This window comes from Chinchilla lanigera, unplaced genomic scaffold (genome assembly GCF_000276665.1).
Source record: "Chinchilla lanigera isolate Chin_1 unplaced genomic scaffold, ChiLan1.0 scaffold00031, whole genome shotgun sequence".
Taxonomy (NCBI): domain Eukaryota; kingdom Metazoa; phylum Chordata; class Mammalia; order Rodentia; family Chinchillidae; genus Chinchilla; species Chinchilla lanigera.
The window spans coordinates 1,708,583-1,728,227 of NW_004955432.1; the positions used below are offsets into that span (position 1 = coordinate 1,708,583).

Below are 19,645 nucleotides of genomic sequence, written 5' to 3' on the forward strand. Positions count from 1 at the left end.
ACAGAAATACTGGAGTGCCAGAAAGTTAAATATCTGTGGAATTTTGTAGTTACGAAATTAACTGTGGTAAAGCTTGTATTTAATTCCTTTGCCTTTCATTCTTAATAGTGTGGTTCCTTTGTGAACTCTTTCAGGGTCAAATCCAAGTACAATAATTGGTAGCATTCATTTAACTTTTGACATAAAGACTTGTTAGACAATGTTAATTTTCTTTTCTGTCTTAACATTTTTTGACACTGTATCAATTTTCTTTCTGATTTTAAGCTAAAAGGAGAAATGCCTGTAGAGAAATACATATATAATTGATGCTTTAATAACAGTAAATCTTGGAATAGATAATAGATTAATTACTTATCTGACAAGATTGTATGAATTTACAATTGTAGATTAATTTTACTAGTTTTGTTGTTGTTTGTGTTTTCTTGTTGTGTTGACAGGGTTGCTTTAGACACTCTTGCTGCATTGCTAAAATCAAGTAAGTTTTTAAATACTAGAAATACTAGATTCTTTTTTCTGAACATTCTGTTTACTTTGTTAAAGAAACCAGAAATACAATTTAGTTTATAGTTTTAAAGCTGGTTTATAATATTCTACTGTTGAAATTAATTTTAGTTTCTAGTGCAATTGCTATCCATCATAACTAATACCATATGCTTATTGAGCTATACTTTATCTAGTACATTTGTATGAGTTTTTCAAGCCCATTTACTTCCTATTTTTAAGCTATTTAAAGAAACAAAGTCCTGCTAATAAAGGAAAATAAATCTGTATCAGTTTCGAAAAAATGGACCTAACATGAGATTGAAAACTTTTAATAGGAGAAATATTTTGAACAATCACTATCTCTGTATATAACATGTGCTTTTAACTTAGAAGCTCTTACTAGAATTTTTTTCTACCATAAGTTCTAATTTATAACATTTTAAACAGTGACTGTTAACGTAAATTTACAGGCTTGAATTCATTTATAAAACTTTTTATCTTCAGAACTGATGCATTGGAGTCTTATGACGCTTTTGGAGAAAGTCATATGTTTATGGTCTTTTTCTGTCCAATACTGAGTATCTCTATTTTAAACATTGGTTTTCGTCAGTAGTCTCCAGGATGATTGGTTAATAAGTAAGTTAGTATTTTAGTCTTAATAGTTAGTCTCAAACATCTCTGTTGATGGCTTTCATATGTCTCATCTTCTCAAGGTACAGTTACCAGGCAGTTGATAAGCTTTCAAGGGTGAGACTAATTGCCCTTAAGTTTGAATTGCTGGAATTGGTTTTATAAATAGTAGCAAATGATTAATTGATTGAAAATCTGTTACTTGGTAAAGATTTAATAAGTATTAAAGATCCCCTAGGTATTAGTATTGTACCACAGAGTTCTTACGGTACTTAATTAGGTTGTCTGTGTAGTTTTCTTTTCATATGTGATGTGATAAACTTTAGACCAAAGTCACATTAACTTCAAACAGTATTTGTATCTTTGCTTTGATATGCTTTGACTTTGTAATTTAAACTATTTAAATATTTATTCTTAAATTAATAAAGGCATATATTTTTGGAGTGGATCACAGTAGCTTTAAATTTTTTTGAAGCTTATTAATTTTCGGAATCATTAATGACAGATTAATTGTAAGTTGGTAAAAACTAAAACTCTCAGAAGTTTGAAGTATTTTATAGAAATCAATTAACCTAAGATGACTGAAATTTTGTATCTTCAATTTTAAGTAATAGTTTTCCTTTCACTCCATTCTTCTTACAAAGGGGGGTGGTGGCTAAATATACCTGTAACCTCCATCAGAATAAAAAAAGGTAACTGAGAAGTAGCTTAATATATTTTCAGATGACACATGGGACTGAATAGGATGAAGTTTAATATGCAAAATAATTTTTAGTAGCACATTGCATATTTTTAAATGGACTATAGCATTTTGGAACATTCCTTATTTATTTATGTTTTTAAAGATTCCTTGTTTTCTTGAGGGGGCATTCATTTAAAGGTTAAATTTGACTACTAACATAAATATTGGAAAATATAAGGTAAAGAACATAAAGAATGTAAACATGGGCAACTGAAGTGCTGTTGCTGATGTGTATATTAGACTTAGCCTAAAGGTAAACTTAAATTTTCTTTGAAGTAGAGAAGGAAGAAGAGGGGACATGCTCATGGGGAGTCTTGCGCCCTGAACACATTATCTGTTAGATACTGTTTAGTGCAGATCATCAATGGATCTGTTCATTTTCTTTAAGAGTCACCTTAGCATCTATGTTTGAATTGTAACAGAGTTTCTTATTTGACCTTTCATACACAAGTTTAATATTTCTCATAAATACTGTTTAGGCTATTGGGAATTCTGGCAGAAACACAAAATTTTTAACAGTTGCAATGATCATAATGGCTTTTAACAAAATTATATTCTCAGCTAGTAAACTAAAGGCCTACATATTTTGAATGGTGTAAACAGCTTTGTTTACATAAAACTTTTGTTGCTCAAAACAATTGAACTAATTTTACAAATAGTTTGTAGCCTTACAATAGTTCATAGCAAGCAGGTGATACTAGATATAATAGAGGTTTGAGAGCTTTCACATAAGAACACTTTCTTTCCCTAGTGAGTTGCTTCTACCTGTCTAATGTCAGAATGAGGTTAGGGAAGGGAACTAGTAAATCCATCTCAGTGTTATGTTTTAGGTATAAGTGAATTTGGAAACTATAATAATTGTCTCAGGCATCTGAAGTCATTGTCATCTTAGTACCCATGCCATGAACTAGGGGTCATTTTATAGATACATTTGACATTAAGAAGAGATTTAATACTTCTTTCTAACTACACACCCTCAGATGGGTTGGTACTCTAACCCATTATCTTGTAGTACTTATAGTGGACTCACTAAAGTAGCACTAGGTGCCTTAGTGTATTGATGTGATATGATTTCCTTGCTGCTATGTTAGTACAAATACAGTATTGTTTTGGTAAATAATCTTAAATATTGATACTTTAAAAACAGTAAAATTAGGTTAAATTTGTACTCCAATAAAATAGACCTTTTATACAAAACCTTTAATACATTTTTCATTATGTCAAAAATTTAATACCCAGAAAGAACTATTTTCTAATGATGTAATGCTCTTTATATTTCATTTATTAAAAAATTGTTTATTTTTAAATTAGTATTGTTATGGTATGGACTTTATATAATTGTGAGATTATTTGAGCAATTAGCTTCAATGGACACAGTTTGTTATGGGAGCTACAGCTCAATGAGGTCAAGCTTGTAAATTCATTTTGATATAATGTCAGTATGCTCATAACTTTTAAAATACATGAAGCTTTTATTAATACAATATTTAAAAATATGACCCAACTTTACTAAGATATTTTGACTTTTATAAATTATAAAATTGTAAATATTTATAAAGTATTTATGCAGGCAGGAAAATCCTGGAAAATGTTGTAAGCTTTTATTGTCATTTACTTTGTTAGAAAAACATTTAAATAGGTAGTTGCCCTTTTTTTGAGGGGGGATATAGGAATGATAAGAATTCAGCCACATGTGGTGGGCACATGTCTATAATTCCAGCACTTGGAAGGCTGAGGCAGGAGGATTGCAAGTTTGAGGTAAGCCTGAGCTATATAGCAAGACCAAGGCTGTACATAGCAAGACCCTGTCTCAAAACAAAAAACTAGGATAAAGAATTGTGAAAGTTCATTAGAATACTGATGTTATATTTTTAAATAAATTTATGCTACCCCTTTCTCTTTGTCATTTAAAGTGTATTCTTTCTCAATTTTCTTTTGTTAAAGAAACAAATGCCAGGAGAGCTGTAGACAGAGGATATGTCCAAGTGCTTTTAACAATTTATATAGATTGGCACCGCCATGATAATCGACATAGAAACATGCTTATTCGGAAAGGAATTTTGCAGAGCTTAAAAAGTGTTACAAACATCAAGTTGGGAAGAAAAGCATTTATCAATGCCAATGGGATGAAGATTCTGTATAACACTTCACAGGTGAGTTGTTTTCTTCCTGTTACCCTACTTAATGTTCTAATGATAATGCGGTTTTTTTTTTTTTGTTTTTGTCTTTTTGAGACAGGGTCTCTCTATGCAGTTCAGACTGGCCTTGAGCTCACTTTTGTAGCCCAGGCTGGTCTTGAACTCACAACGATCCTCCTCCCTCAGCCTCCCGAGTGCTGGGGTTACAAGTGGGCCACCACGCCCAGCGATAATGTGTTTTACGAAAACTGAATAATCAGAAAAGAATACATATTATATATTTTTAAAAAACTTAAATCCAGAAGGTACGGTCATTCTCATGTGTTACCTCAAACTGGACTGGGCAAGTGATCAGTGCATGTCTTTAGTGTGAAGTCTCTCCTAGGTTAAAGGGTGTATAAAAGTGTCTGCTGGACAGAGCAGGGTTCTGTGTAGCTGTGATTTTGAGGGTATGTAGTTGGCTGCACTTAGTTTTGCGTGCTGCTCTCCCAGTGTATCTGTGCCTCCTCCCTTGCAGCTGGTAGGGTATTTCTGTTGTGTGTGCGTGCTCTGTGTGTCTTCCTTCTGGTGGAGCATTTCCCAAATTGGGAAGGTACAGAAGGGGAACTGGTACATAGAAATGCTAGTTCTGCTGACAGCACGTTCAGTGAGATCTTTTCTAGCATCTGTAGAAGACAGACAGGTGTGGGAGATGGGTATATTTGCAGTGCAGCCCTCTTATTTTTAGAAGGCTGTAATTATTAGAAAACAAATCTGACGTTTTGAAAATACCAGCCAGGTACCTTGGCTGTGCCTTCTTGGTTTTACACATGAACAATTTCTTTTTATAGAACAATAGTTAAGATATTGGAATATGATTGTTTACCTTTAGTATTTTCTTTTCTAGAGCAATGATATGTACTTGGTTTTATTATCCCTAGTACAGGCAGTGATGAATATTGGATATAAGAGATCTTGTCTGTATTGACTTGACAGATGTGAAAATGGATACTGAAAATTTTATAGTGTATCAAAGTGCCACCTAAATCTCAGTCACTAATAAGAATAATAATGTGATGTACTTTCAAATTCCTCTATGCTCTAACCCTTCTGAAAATTAGATACTAGGGCAGCAAATCAAATTGTTTGAACCTTAAATTGGATATTCAGTCTATGTTAGGGTGAAAAGCCAACTTATGAAATGTGCTATTGTGTGATAACTGATAGCGTTCTGAGAAAGGCTTAGTAAAATGCACATTCCTTTTCATTTCTTTTATCTTTCTTACTTTCTTGATACCTTTTCACCCTTATTCCCAATAAACTTTTAAAAAATATCATGCCCTAGACTTGCTAAATGTCCTTAGGTCATTCAAATATAGCAGTGGTGCCGACCTATGGCATATGTGCTGCAGCTGGCTGTTACCATTGAAAGCTCTAAAAGATCATCATCAGTGTTACACAGTATTCCAGTGGTTTTTGGTGTCAAAGGTAGTACTGATTTCTGCATAGTTAAAATACTTAGGGAAAATTTTCCACATGAAGTGATTATTTACAGTGCATACTTAAAATTATTTTAAAATTATCCTATATTAAATATTGTTTTTTATTTTGTCTCTAGAAAATTAATGTATTAATTTCTGAGATAATATAAAATTAGTTTATCTGTTTACCAAAGGCATATTCTCTTTTTCTTTTTTTCTTTTAAAAAACAGGAGTGTTTGGCAGTCCGGACTCTTGATCCTCTTGTGAATACCTCCAGTCTGATAATGAGGAAGTGCTTTCCCAAAAATCGCCTGCCACTTCCAACAATTAAAAGTTCTTTCCATTTCCAGTTACCAGTCATGCCTGTGAGTGGACCTGTAGCCCAGCTTTACAGTTTACCCCCTGAAGGTAGGAGCCCAGGTTCTTGCTGGCTTTCATTGATTCCTGAGATTTTGTGACTGTGGGCCTTTCTTTTCTTTTTAAACTCATGTCCAGCTACTAGCACAAAAAGGTCTTACTTATTAACGAGATAAACTTTTACATTTTATTTTAGCTAAAAAATATTTCTTTAAATATGAGAAAGAAAATCTAGTAATTAAAGGGAAATAGCATAGGGTGTGTTGTATGTATGAAAATGTGAATTGTGAAAAATTTTAAGCATTACATAGGAATATAAGTTGATAATTTATATAAATTTTGAAAGTATAAGATAGTGGCACTAAGTGTGTAGGTAATGATGTTAGGCTTTACATTTGTAGCTTTTTAGTGAGCTTCTTTCTTAATTTTAAAAATATTTAATCAACAAAACTATTATGGTTTATACTTAACAAAAACTTACTGGTAGCTTACTAGGAGGAATTTGTGAAATTATCAGGTACAGGCTGTCATTTTCTGTATAATACGGTAGGTAGGTAATAAAGTAATGTAAACTTCTTTTTTTTTTTTTTTTTTTTTTTCTCCGGTACCGGGAACTCACGACCTTGCGCTTGCCAGGCAGGCGCTTTGCCGCTGAGCTAAATCCCCAGCCCCTAGTAATGTAAACTTCTTAATGTGAGAAAAATAAGTTTTGATAAATATGTCTTAAAATTGTGTTGACTATAAAGTTTATGATATTTTTGCAAAGAGTTAAAAGTCTTTTATTTATATAAAATACATGAAGTATGTGCTCTAAAAGAAGTATTTATAATTAGTATTACTATCCATGATGTAGATTTGTTAATGGAATATGTCAATAGGATGTGGCATTATTATTATATTTTTAAAGTATTTAGTTATTAAAGCACAAGTTTAGTTGACACAGAATAGATAAGTGAAAGGAATTAATTCCATTTTTCTATTCTATTTGAAATTATAAACAGATTTTGAAAATAGAGGAAAATCTGTCCCAAATATGAAAATTAGGTCAGAGGGCATCTTTTGAAATAAACATAGAATATAGAATAAATGTGATAGAGAAATGAGTACATTAAGGAAAGTGTTAAGTCCGTATCCTCTCCCACAGTGTAATCTGGGTCTCCAAATTGAGATGCTACAGTACCTCGTTTGCCAGGACAGTCAGGGTGGTTGAAATCTCATTTTCTTCTATGTCTCCACATAGGGCTTTGGGAGTGCAAATTATAAGTGTTTAAATGGTGGTTCTAACTGGTAGAAAGCCAATGTGGCCTTCCTATGATGCACAAGTAGTTACACCAGGAAGGAGGCAGGAAATAGCCCATAGTGTTTATTTAGTGTGCAGAATAATGAATAGAGAAAGCTGACCAATAGTGCAGTGAATTCACTAAATGAGGGAAAAAATGGGAGAGGCACTATTTCCATTGGGTCTTTTTATGTGTGGTTCTCGGACTTGATGAATCAGTCAACTGGAAATGTAGATTTATATTTTCTAATAAGCCTCTATAATTAGGTCATGAGAGGAAGATTCTAATAATTGTATAGGCACAAAGAAAATACCTTCATTCTATTTTCAGTTGTTTTCTCACATATCAGACTACATTACCTGTATCAAAGTCTTTATTATTTTTGTATGCTCCAGTAGAACTGGCCTGAGTTGTTTCTGTTAACACTTCTAACTCCAAATATGTAGGTTGGTTTTCCCTCACACCAATGCACTCTCCACTTCTCTGGACACCAGATGGGTGTTGTACAATTCAGTTCAATCCCAGCACTAGCGTAGACCTCATAGGTTTAGGTCATCATCCCATAAGGCTGCTCTCACTTTGGTACCAGTTACAGAATTGGTGGGGGAGTTCTTACAACCCATTTGTCAGTGTTGATGACTTGCTATTATGGCTGACATACTTCAGGCATATTCTTTGCTCACTAGTATTTTTTCATTTAATGGACTATCCATCCATTAAATGATGGATAGTCAGGTGAAGAGATGCCTAGGTCAGGTATTGGGAGGATGTAGACCCATGCTGTCTCCAGGCTCACCACCTTTCTAGCCCCAGGCGTGTTCACTAACCCCGAAGTTCTCTGAGCTTTAGGGTTTTTATGATTTGATCAGTCATGATGGATGATATCATTGACTCTTTGTGAGTAACTTAATCTTAGCTCATCTTTTCTCCTTAGATGTTGAGGAGTCGTGCTGAAGTCTAAGCCCTCTGATCAGGCCTTCATGTTTTTAGCTATGAGCTTCCATCCTAAGTCTATCTTGGATCCCACCATGAGTTTTATGTTCATTAGAAGGCAAAATGCTCCTGTCCCCTGAGAAATTCCAAGGGATTTAGGAGCTGTGTGCCATGAACAGGGACAGATATGGAATATATATTTATCACAATAGCACTGTTGTTTTTCGTCTCCACTGTATCTTTAACATCCGTTACATTGCATGGGCCATAATAAGGGTGCATTTAGTATTTGTTGAATGAATGCAGTTGGCTTCAAGACTTACTCTCTCATTGTTTTTTTTTTTTTTTTTTTTTTTTTTTTTTTTTGGGTTTTTCTCCGGTACCAGGAATCGAACTCATGACCTTGCGCTTGCCAGGCAGGCGCTGTGCCACTGAGCTAAATCCCCAGCCCCACTGAGCTAAATCCCCAGCCCCACTCTCTCATTGTTAAATGCCAGAAGATAGTAAAGTAATATTGGTGGAGATTTAAAGAAGAAAGGTTCTGATTCTTTATTAGTTCTGAAAGGTACTGAATCTTTATTAGTTGCCATTATATGTGAAGGTGATACATTCTGAGAAATGTAAGGGGACAGAATATATTACCCAGGTACCTTTATGAAGTGATTATGTGAAGTACTATTTCAGCCAATCAAGTGATGGATTAAAAAATTTTAAGAATGCAGAAGACACAGTAGAAGAGTAATTGTGTTGACCATTATAACCTGTTTATATAATAGTAAATAGCTGCCATGCTATTATAAAATGTATCAGCTAATGCTTGGTAAAGGTTCTACAGTACACAGTTACCATAAACTGTGTTACACAAATATATTAAATTTATATTGATAGCTTTCCTAATATTAGACTCTTCTTGCATTTCAAAAATGATACAGAAATACGTATTTTCAACTGTAAAGGATTGTAAACATTACGTACTGCAAAGATGTACTAATAAAAATCAGAAAGAAAAAAAATAGAACAGAGATCCTTGAACTGGGGTTCAGTGAACCATAGGATGCATGGATAGACTTCAGAGACTATGAACACTTTGAAATTCTGTGTAAAATTATGTATTTTTCCCTTGGAAAAAGATTCTTAAATGGATCTCTCTCTGTAACATAATAAAAGCAAGGAAACTTCAGATATGCAAAACCTTGAGCCAGCTAAGTACAAAGCAAGTACAAGTAAATCAGTTGCATTAATTAGAAATCTAAATGGAAAAACATTCCTATTAAAAGAAAAGAGACTTAAATTGAGTTAATAAATGAAATTCAACTAGCTAATACTTGCTGGAAACTTCTCAGAACAGCAGCGTGAAAAATTTGAAAGTAAACTGAATGGCAGGTGTGTATATCACCCCATCACAAAAAAGGGGAGTAAGAGGTCTTCTGATACAAAATATAAATACAGAAGAAAAAGAGTATAAAACAAGACAGCAAAGATTATTTTATACAATCTAAGATAATACATGTGCCAAACAATAGAATAAAAATAGAAAAATTATTATCTTTGAAATAATAGGATAAATTGATAGAAACACAGTGTTAATATACCTCTCAATCCTTGGGAAAGTACATAGAGAAGATTAACTCAATCTAACTAGATGCTAAATATAACTCCTACCAAATGAATATATGATGGAAATGGACAACATACAGGGAAATATGAATAATTAAATTGATTTAAATAATAAAAAAACTGAAATTGAATATGCAATCTTCTTGAGTAAAGATGCTCAGTGCTGATGATATCATAGATTAGTTCTCTCAACTTCCAAGAAATTTCCCTATTCTTTATTTTCCAGAGCATAGAAAAAAAGGAAAGTTTAGAAGCTAGCATGATGCTGCAAAACTTGGTAAGAATAACCTGAAACAACCTATAGATCAATATCACTCCTCAGAATAATTATCAGAATTCTAAAATGCAAGCAAACTTGAGAATTAACAACTTTGTTTAGCAGTGTTTTTCATGTATAAGATGCTATCCATGGGGCAAGTAAAGATTATTTTTAGGAAAGTAAGTTCACCATATTATTTGGACTCCAATAAAATTTATTACCAATAGGTCAAAAAGAGAAAAAGATTATTGCCTTCAAGAGGTTTCATAAAAATGCATGTCAATTCCAGATAGAGCTTATTAAGGAAATCAAAAATTTTTTAAATTTGTTTTTCAGAAATGTTTTTTGAACAATCTGAGTATTATGTAATATAAAAAAAAGCAATGAAATATTAAGAGGATGCCTCGTAATTATTTTAATTTAATGTCATTTTTAAAGTTATAGCTAAATCTGTAAGATAGAAGAAAGGTTTCAGTCATTAAAAGAGTGAGATATGTCAATATCTATGGAGAATATTATACTATTGCATACAAAATTCAGGTGAATAAATTGTAAAACAGGGCTTAGACAAAATAAAACACTAGTTACAAGAAAAATGAATAAAATTAGGTGGTTTTTCTATATGTGTGTGTATATACCCATGCATCTATATATGTGCCGTCTGTTGCAACAGGAAAAAGAAAAATGACTGTATAGCTGTGTTTTTAACAAAAACCCCCTAGAAAGCAGACTACAATTACGGCAGTAAAAGCAACAACAAAAATAAACCCCTTGGAATATACTTTACAAATCCTTATAGAAACATTCACTCATTCCTTCTAATGGTTAATGTGGATGTAGTATTATTTGTGTAATTAGTGTCTTATGATAGATATTTGTTTCCTTTGTTTCTGTTTTTTGAGACGCTCTTGCTGCATATCCCAGGCTGCCCTTGAAGTCAGTCAGGCTTTAAACTCACAATCTCCTGCTTCAGCGCCCCAAGTGCTGGGATTGTAGACACACATCACCATGCCTTGCTATATTTTGTTTTTATTATAAACAAGTCAAGGTCTTTGAAAATAAAAAATAAGAATTTTGATTTGTATTGCCCAGTTTTACTTGTATGATTAAGCTATAGTAATTACTATTATTGGTAATGGTATAAGAATGCCATTGGATTTTTAGAATAGAAAAGATCTCAGGCCCTTTAAGATAAACATTTTGTATCTGGATTAGAAATCTAAAGGAAAATAGCATATAAAGGAAAATGTTTGACAAATTTGGCTTGAAATTAAAAGCATATTTTGTCTCTGAGGCCGACCTATGTTTTCCCCATCCTTGTCTATGCAGTCATTTTTCCTGTTTGCAGTCAATTTTTCTGCAGTTGTTTAATTTTTCCTCTGTGAGTTCGTCTCCCCTCTTTCTCCAAATGTCAGTTTTCTGCATTTACCCATGAGTTTCTGCTGTTACTGCATAGGCATACGTAGATCCTGGTTGCCATGGGGATACTTATGCTTTTTTATTTTTTTGCTATTTTCAAAAGAATGAGGCAGTTTGGTACCTGTATTAATTACTGAGCTGCTGTTACAGAGACCCACATACTCAAACAACAGTAGTCATAAACATTTTTATAACACATACTCTTCGCCTGACAGCTTATATATACATATCTATGTGTGTGTGTATAGTGGGGGGGGCATCTCCATTGTATGGATGAGGATACTAAGGCACAGATCTTAGGTGACTTCCTGTAGCTGCAAGTTGGAGAACTGGACTTTGAATTCAAGAATTCTGTCTCCAGAGTCCTTTTGCCCTGCCTTTAAGAGAGAAGTTGCCCATTTACCCCTGCCTCACCCCTCATCCCCTCATATCTAGTCAGAACATAGTAAGTCATCCCTGGGTAGTAGATTTCAGTTGTACTAGGTCATCAAAGAAGGTTTTCATTGTTTCTCATGATAAAATTATGTGCACATTGAAATGGGAATGAAAAAAGAGACAATTTTCTTTTTAAAGAATGTGACTTAGAATTTGCATTTCTTACATTGCATCATGTACCATTAGCCAGTAGTGTTATTGGTATGTATGGTTCTGACTACTGCCAGGGAAACTAGAATCCCTGTAACTAAAATGTGGGGCTTCCATTCCAAAAAGCAAAGAAGGAAGAACATACAGTAGGACAACAGTCAGTAATCTTTGCTCTACATCACATTGGAAAGGAAGTCGAAGAGTTTGGGAGACTATCTTTAAAGAAGTATTTTCCACATGTTTAGAAACCTGTGCCTTACTGGGAAGTCTCCCAGTATTCTTGTGCTCTTGTTCCTTTGTCTCCCCTACATCCATAGCCCATGTCCTTTTTCATTCTCTCCCTGAGTTTTTCTTTAATGTGTATCCTTTCCCATCAGTGCTTTATTTTCCTTCCTCTTGATGGGCCCTGCTTGCTCCATTTACCCACTTGATCATACCCACCAGAGTGCTCTTCTGAAAATGCAAGTCCTTCTCATTCTGTCACTTCTTAGTTATTTTCCTCTTGGACTCTCAGTGCTTTCCTTCTATAGGTTAAGAATCTAAGCTACTTGGCCTACTATATTAATCATCTGTTCTCATTCTCACTTGCCGTTTAGTACTTTTCTAAGCATATTACGCATGCTAGCTTTACCTGTTTTTCAAAGACATTATCTCAACTCCTTATCTCAACATTTTTTTATCTCAACATTATTTCTTTTTAAAAAAGTATCTCACCCCCTTTCATGCATACATAAATACGTTGTAATTTCTTCAAGAAACTGCTTAAATATAATCTATGCAAAATGATGAACAACTTGTTCCTAGACAGTTTTCAGTTGGTTACTGCATCTCTGTTTCTCTCATAGCATTTTGAAGATTATGCCTTTCTTAGCATTTATCTTCCATATTAATCTTTTCTGCTTTTTACTCTGTGAGCTCCCTGAGAGCAGAGATTATATTAATATATCTTTAAAAAATTCCCAGTACACAACACAGTACATGACACAGTCATTGCAGTGAATGGGAGGGGAATTACAAAGCATGAAATGAGGCAGTGAAATTTAACATATATAGGAAACAAGATGTTTTATTCTGGTTGTTGGAACATAAGACTTCTTTTTTTTTTTTTGACAGCTGATGATGTTAGCAAAAGCCCACTTTTACAGTGCTTTTCAAATTTTAAAGCACTTCCATATATTATTTCATGGGTTTTTCAATAGCTGAAACAGCCATAAACATTTTTAATAAGAAATCTTTGCTTTTTTCTTGGTGATTGAAATACTTATATATTGTACAGTTTATATCGCCTTTTGGATGTGCATGTTGTAGAATTCCTACCTCTGACCTACTTATAGCACGTTTTGTATCACAGTGGATGACGTAGTAGATGAAAGTGATGACAACGATGATATTGATTTAGAAGCTGAAAATGAAATCGAAAATGAAGATGACCTAGATCGAAATTTTAAGGTTAGTGAATTTTTATCATTAGTCATTTTAATAAACTGTATACTTCATTTGGAAAAAAGAGATCTGGTAAATTGATATAATGGTATTTGATTTGTTTCTTTGTGGGTAATTATGGACACTAAGTGATTGAAGAGCCAATGTTGCCTTAATTTGTTGGTCTAAAAAAGGCCCTAAAGTAACTTTTTTCATTCCTTTGGAGCAGAAAGATTTTATTTAACTCTTCTGATTTAGAATTTGAAATCTAAGAAAATCTGAGGAGCCTAAGAAAGTGGTTTGAGGCTCTATTATGACAGCTTATTCCAAAATCCATTATCCTGTGTCTGCCATTCTTTGGGGATATAAAAATAGTGGGAAAATAGTCTATAACTCTTGTATGTTTATAAGAATTAGTGTTTATAGTGATTCTTCATACTGGATCATTTACATAATGATTTTTTAGTTAATTGGAAAAAATGGTGTATTGAGTTGAGAAAATACAAAGTTATTGTCATATTACATGAGATGTAGGTAAAAGACGCAAGCGATTTTTCAGAATTTAGGGTACTTCTGGGAGCTTAGAAACTTGGTTTTGTTTTAGTGTTAGAGGGAACCACGACATCATGTATAGAAAACGGCCTATGATTGGTTAATCATTTTGCTTATTGCTTGGTTTTGGGGGAGGAGGTATTAATGGGGGAGGTGACTTGCTGCTTGGATGTTTAAATTTTTTTTTTTTAATCTTAGATTACTGTATTATGGGGTCAGGGATATAACTCAGCAGCAGAGCACCTGCTTGGCAAATGCAAGGTCCTGAGTTTGATTCCTGGTGCAAACAAAACAAAACAACACAAAAAACTTGTTTGCTAGATTACTGTGTTATAATTGGCATACACTGAGGCTTCTAGATCTTAAGATGTTGTAAGATTTCTATCCTCATAGCAAGTATACAACCAATTTTTTTTTACTACCAAACTTGATCACCAAGGCATGCTGTGGCAAAATTATCAGATGAGCCTGTGTTCTGGCATTAAGAAGGGAAATAGTAAAGGCTGTGATGGACGGCTGCCTTTTTGGTTCTGAACCTGACAGAATGAAAAGGATGGAAGAATATTTAAAAGTGACTTTTTAAAAAAAATTATTTTAAAAATAGAAGGAAAACATATTAACAAACAGACGTGTTTACAAAATAGCATAAGAACAATACAAATAATACAGAGTTGCAGACGAAGTTGTAGGAAATGAACAATGTTTGTTGTATTACATATTGATATCTTCAAAGTGGTTTCTCAGGAAAACAAATAAAGACATGCAATATTCATCAAACAAGTAATTGTCAACTGTTCTTTTCACTAAAGCAATAGAAGACAGTAGTACAACTATGTTAGCTATCCTGTATATACATACATACATAATGTCCTCTTCTTTCCCTTCTCTTTTCCCACACCCCATTTGCCCTTTACTTTTGAGCATTTTCCTTCATTTCACAATGTCTATCATACCTCCTAGTTTTTATTCACTCTTTCAGGTTCTTACACTAGTGAGACAATACGTTGCTTACACATGCAGGTCTGATTTATTTCACTTCTGAGTATGGTTTCTAGTTGTGACCATATACCTATAAAGTCTCAAGTTTATCTTTCTTTATAGCTGAGAAATATTCCATTATATAAAAGTACCACAATTTTTTTATCCAGTCTTCAGTGGATGGACATTTGGGTTGCTTCCACAATTTAGCAATTACAAATTGCGCTGCTGTGAACATGGATGCACATATATCGCTGTGATATGATGTTTTCAGATCTTCTGGGAAAATACCCAGAAGGGGAATAGCTGGGTTGAGTGGGACCTCTAGACCTAGTTTGCAGGAATATCCAAACTGATTTCCACATGGTTTCACCAGTCTGCATTCCCACCAGCAGTGGAGAAGAGTTCCTATTTCTGTACAGCCTCACCAGCATTTGTCATTGGTTGATTTCTTAATGCTAGCCATTCTTACTGGGGTGAGATGAAATCTTTCAAAGAACCAACTCTTTGATTCATTTATTTTTTGTAGGGTTTTCTTCATTTCAGTTGCATTAATTTCTGCCCGGATCTTTATAATCTCCTCCCTTCTTTGGGCTTTGAGCTTGATTTGTTTGTCTTTTTCTAAAAGTTTGAGGTACAGCATTAGGCTACTTATTTGTTCTCTTTCTGTTTTCCTTATGTGTGAGTGCATCACTATAAATTTCCCTCTGAGGACTGCTTTCATTGCATCCCATAGATTCCAGTAAGTTGTATTTACATTTTCATTTGTTTGTAGGTATTTTTAAATTTCTTCTTTAATTTCTTCTGTGACCCATTGGTTGTTCAGGAGGTGGTTGTTTAATTTCCAAGTGATCATGGAGTTTTTGGAGTTCCTTTTGTCATTAATTTCCAATTTCATTGCAGTGTGGTCAAATAATACACATGGGATAATTTCAATTATTTTGCATTTCAGTAGGTATGCTCTATGGGCTAGAATGTAGTCTATTTTAAAGAAAGTCCCATGTGTGGCTGAGAAGAATGTGTATTCTGATGTTGTGGGGTCGAACACTCTCTATACATCTACTAAGTCTATTTGTTCACAGATTTGGTTCAGATCTGTTATTTCTTTGCTGATTTTTTTGTCTAGTTGACCTGTCTCTTTGTGTCAAAGGGGTGTTGAGGTCTCCTATTACAATAATGTTATTAATTATATGGGTTTTTATGTCTGTTAAGATTTGGCTTATATAGTTTGGTGCTCCAATGTTTGGTGCATACATGTTTATGATTGTTATCTCATCATCTTGCAGTTTTCCCCTAACAAGTACTTAGTGACCTTTTTTATCTGTTTTGATTGTTGTCAGTTTGAAGTTTACATTGTCTGCAAACATAATAGCTACCCCTGCTTTTTTCTGGGTTCCTGTTGCATGGAGGATTGTTTTCCATCCTTTGACTTCAAGTCTATGGATTTCCTTTCGTGCAAAATGTGTTTCCTGTATACAGCGTATCGTTGGATTTTGTTTCTTACTCCACTTTGTCAGTCTGTTTCTTCTGATGGGTGAATTGAGGCTATTTACATTTATAGTTATAACCGATATGTGTTGACTTATCATTGTCATGTTATTTACTTGTGCTGGTGTCAGCCTTTTTCTACCTGTTTAATTGCTTACTCTGCTTGAGGGTTCCTTTCTGTTGTTGTTTTTGAAATTGCGGTGGTTTTTTTCTCTGTCTGGAATATCTTTTAGTACTCTTTGCAACGATGGTTTGGCACTCATGAAGTTTTTCAGTTGTTCTGTGTCATGAAAATATTTTATTTCTCCCCTTGAGTTTGAAGGATAGTTTGGGAGTATACATCAGTCTTGGTTGGAAACTGTTCTGTCTCAGGACCTGTAACACTTCACTCTAAGCTCTTCTTGATTGGATGGTTTGTGTTGAGAAGTGTGCTGTGATTCTGATGGGCTTTCCTTTATAGGTAATCTATTTCTTTTCTCTAGCAGCTTTTAATATTCTATTCTTTTGCTGGAGATCTGGGAACTTGACTATTATATGTCTGGGTGTAGTTTTATTTTGGCTATGGCTAGTTGGAGTTCTATATGCCTCATTTATCCTGTATATCAGTTTCTGTTTCTATGCTTGGGAAATTTTCTGCTATTATTTCTGCAAATATTCTTCTTATGTCTTTTGTGTTGCCTCTTGCTGTTTCATTGAATCCTGTTAGTTGTACGTGATTCCTCTTTGCCTCATCTTGCAGCTGTTGAATTGAGTTTTCCTGGTTCCTTGTTGATTTTAAGAGATCCTTTCTTTCACAATTGTTAGCTGCTATGCTGTCTTCAAAATCTGAAATTCTATCTTTGGCTTCATTCATGCGGTTTTGGCAGCTTTCAATGGAAACTCTAATTTCCTGGATGTCTCTTTGAATCTGGTTTATTCCTGTAGTTTTCATTTAATGTTTCCATTCATTGCCTATGTTCATCTATTTTTTTATATGTTTCTTCTTTAGATGTGCTGAGCAGTTCCTTCATTATTATTGTGATTTCATTTTTTGCCTGAGAGATTATTTCTGATCTGATGTCTTCTATGGCCTGATTGAGTTGTTTCTTTACTTCCATTGCAATCATTTCAGCAATTTCAGGTGTGTGTTTACCAAGTTCTCCTATGTCGATGTCTCCTGGACTTGTTCTGAGTGGGGTGGAGTTCTGAGATTGTGTTTTAATCTTTTGTCTTGTTATGTTTGATACCGGATGCAGAGAACGCTCAGTTTTCCTCTTCCCTGGCAGCTCAGCAAAAGTTGCTAGTGTCCCTAGTTTTCCTGGTGGTCAGGCTTGCCCCTCAGTGTCCGCTGAGATGGACTGCTTAGTCTGGGGTTTTGCGGCAGATGGTGAAGTGTATGTAGTTCTCCTAGGTCCCAGACATAAACCATAGTGTCAGCTGAGGGCAGACCGTCTGATTCAGCATCCCCTCACAGCTCAGGGCACATGTATGACCCAGAATAGGGTTGCACTGGTGGCACAATCTTGTACTAGTGGTTTTGTGTCCCCAGGCAGTTCAGGGTACAGGCAAAACACAGACATGAACTGCAGGGCCAATGGTTTGTGGACCACCTGATTATATGTCTCCAGGCAGCTCAGGATGCTCACAGGAGCTAGACGTGGGCTGCACTGATGATCATGGACCGCCTGTGTCTGTGACCTTCAGGAAGTCAGCGTGCAAATAAAGCCCAGACCTGAATTGGGGTGCCAACAGTTGGTGAAGCACCTGCTGTAGTACTTCACTCGGCACAGGTCACACGCAGGGAGGGCCCACACGCGAACCCCAGTGATAGCAGTTTGCAGGCCTTCTGAGTGAGGATCTCCTGTCTGCATTGGGCGCACAGAGGGCGGAGACTCTAAAAGTGACTCTTTAGATTCTTGGAAAGTGAATATTGGGGTATAGTAAAATTTCCCGGGTTAATACTGAATTTTACAGATTAAGCTCTTTAAAATACTGTATTTTGATAAACCTTTCTTATTCAGTGTCTATTAAAAACAAAGTATATTCAGTACAATTTATTTTTCATGTTCCGTTTTCATTAAAAATATCTGTTTTGGGGATGCTTTGGAGATGTGAAGACAGAGTGGGAAAATAGCACTCAGTAGAAATTATAACAATGACCAATTTTGTTCCTAGAAAATTTTGAGCATGTATGCATGAATACACACTTTAAAAACATCTTCAACCATTTGCAAGTTACACTTACCATGTGGCATGATCCTTTACCCATAAATACAGCAGTATACCTCATTACAGATATCACCTTATAAGTTCATTGTGGTAAGGCTTTTATCTAGTCTGCCATCTACATTTCATTTTGTCAATTGGTCTTACCATTTTTTGGGTAAGACTTTCTTTATAGGCAAGTGTTTTTTTTAGACAGTCGTGTAAAGCTGTATTTTTGCAAAATAATATTAAACATTAATAAGTATGATTAGGGAAAAATAATTTTTGTAAATTATTTTGGAAGCATTGTCTATTAGATGCTAATCAAGAAAATTATTATAAGTACTGGTTCATAAGTCTGTAACGTAAAAATAGCTAAAATTATAGTTTATTTAATAATTACACAGTGGTATATGATCGTTAAATGAAGTCAGTCTTTTTCATGGTGATAAAAAAAATCATGTTTATTGGTTAAATAACAGCTAAATTCATGAATATGAAAAAAGAAATTAATAGTATATGTTTCTAGGTTAAATTACTAGTTAATATATAGCCAAGTACAGGTATATAAGGATTGAAGAATAGTAAAGTAAATTTGTTTCAAGGCTAAAAATTAGTACATGTATAGTAAGATAGAACATTAAAATGAGTACCAATTAAAAATTAATAGTTGGTCTTATTATCTCTCTTTAGTCCTCTGTGAGGGTCATGGTGAGTTTGTGTTGGTGTGAGCTGAATTGTTGAGAATCCTAGAAATTAGCTTGGATGCTATGTAAACTGACTCCTGCCATCTTTCCCAGCATACAGTGGTCCTTCTCTGATCCACACACATGAGATTAATCCTGGATACACAATCTTGTTTCTCTAAAGACACGCTTTTAAATTTACCCTCTGCTTTCATAAAGGGGTATGAAAATTGCATCTGGCAGTTGTACCACTTCTTACTTTTTTCTTGTGAAAAGCAGAGTAAATGATACCACTGAGCTTTTCTAAGGGACCTTTTTCTATCATGGTATGTAAGCATGTGATAATCCTCAGTCTTTGGTGAGGCAGTGGCATTGTACTGGCCAATGCTGTGTACCTTGGCATCGCTCAACTTTTGAATCCTGGCTCCTCC

The 19,645-nt window shown here is 34.4% G+C and overlaps 1 protein-coding gene across 7 annotated transcripts in view; it reads left to right on the forward strand.

Moving 5' to 3' along the window:
• Window positions 1-19,645, forward strand: part of Agtpbp1 (ATP/GTP binding protein 1) — a 187,408-nt gene that overhangs the window by 79,617 nt on the left and 88,146 nt on the right. For all 7 annotated transcript variants that reach the window (XR_261503.2, XM_013516037.1, XM_005387929.2 and 4 more), the window contains 4 exons: window positions 438-475; window positions 3,800-4,008; window positions 5,685-5,862; window positions 13,256-13,353. Coding sequence is in view for 6 of the 7 variants with exons in the window: in XM_013516037.1 (XP_013371491.1) it covers window positions 438-475; window positions 3,800-4,008; window positions 5,685-5,862; window positions 13,256-13,353 (523 nt within the window). In the remaining variant the exon portion in view is untranslated. The remainder of the gene's footprint in view (window positions 1-437; window positions 476-3,799; window positions 4,009-5,684; window positions 5,863-13,255; window positions 13,354-19,645) is intronic.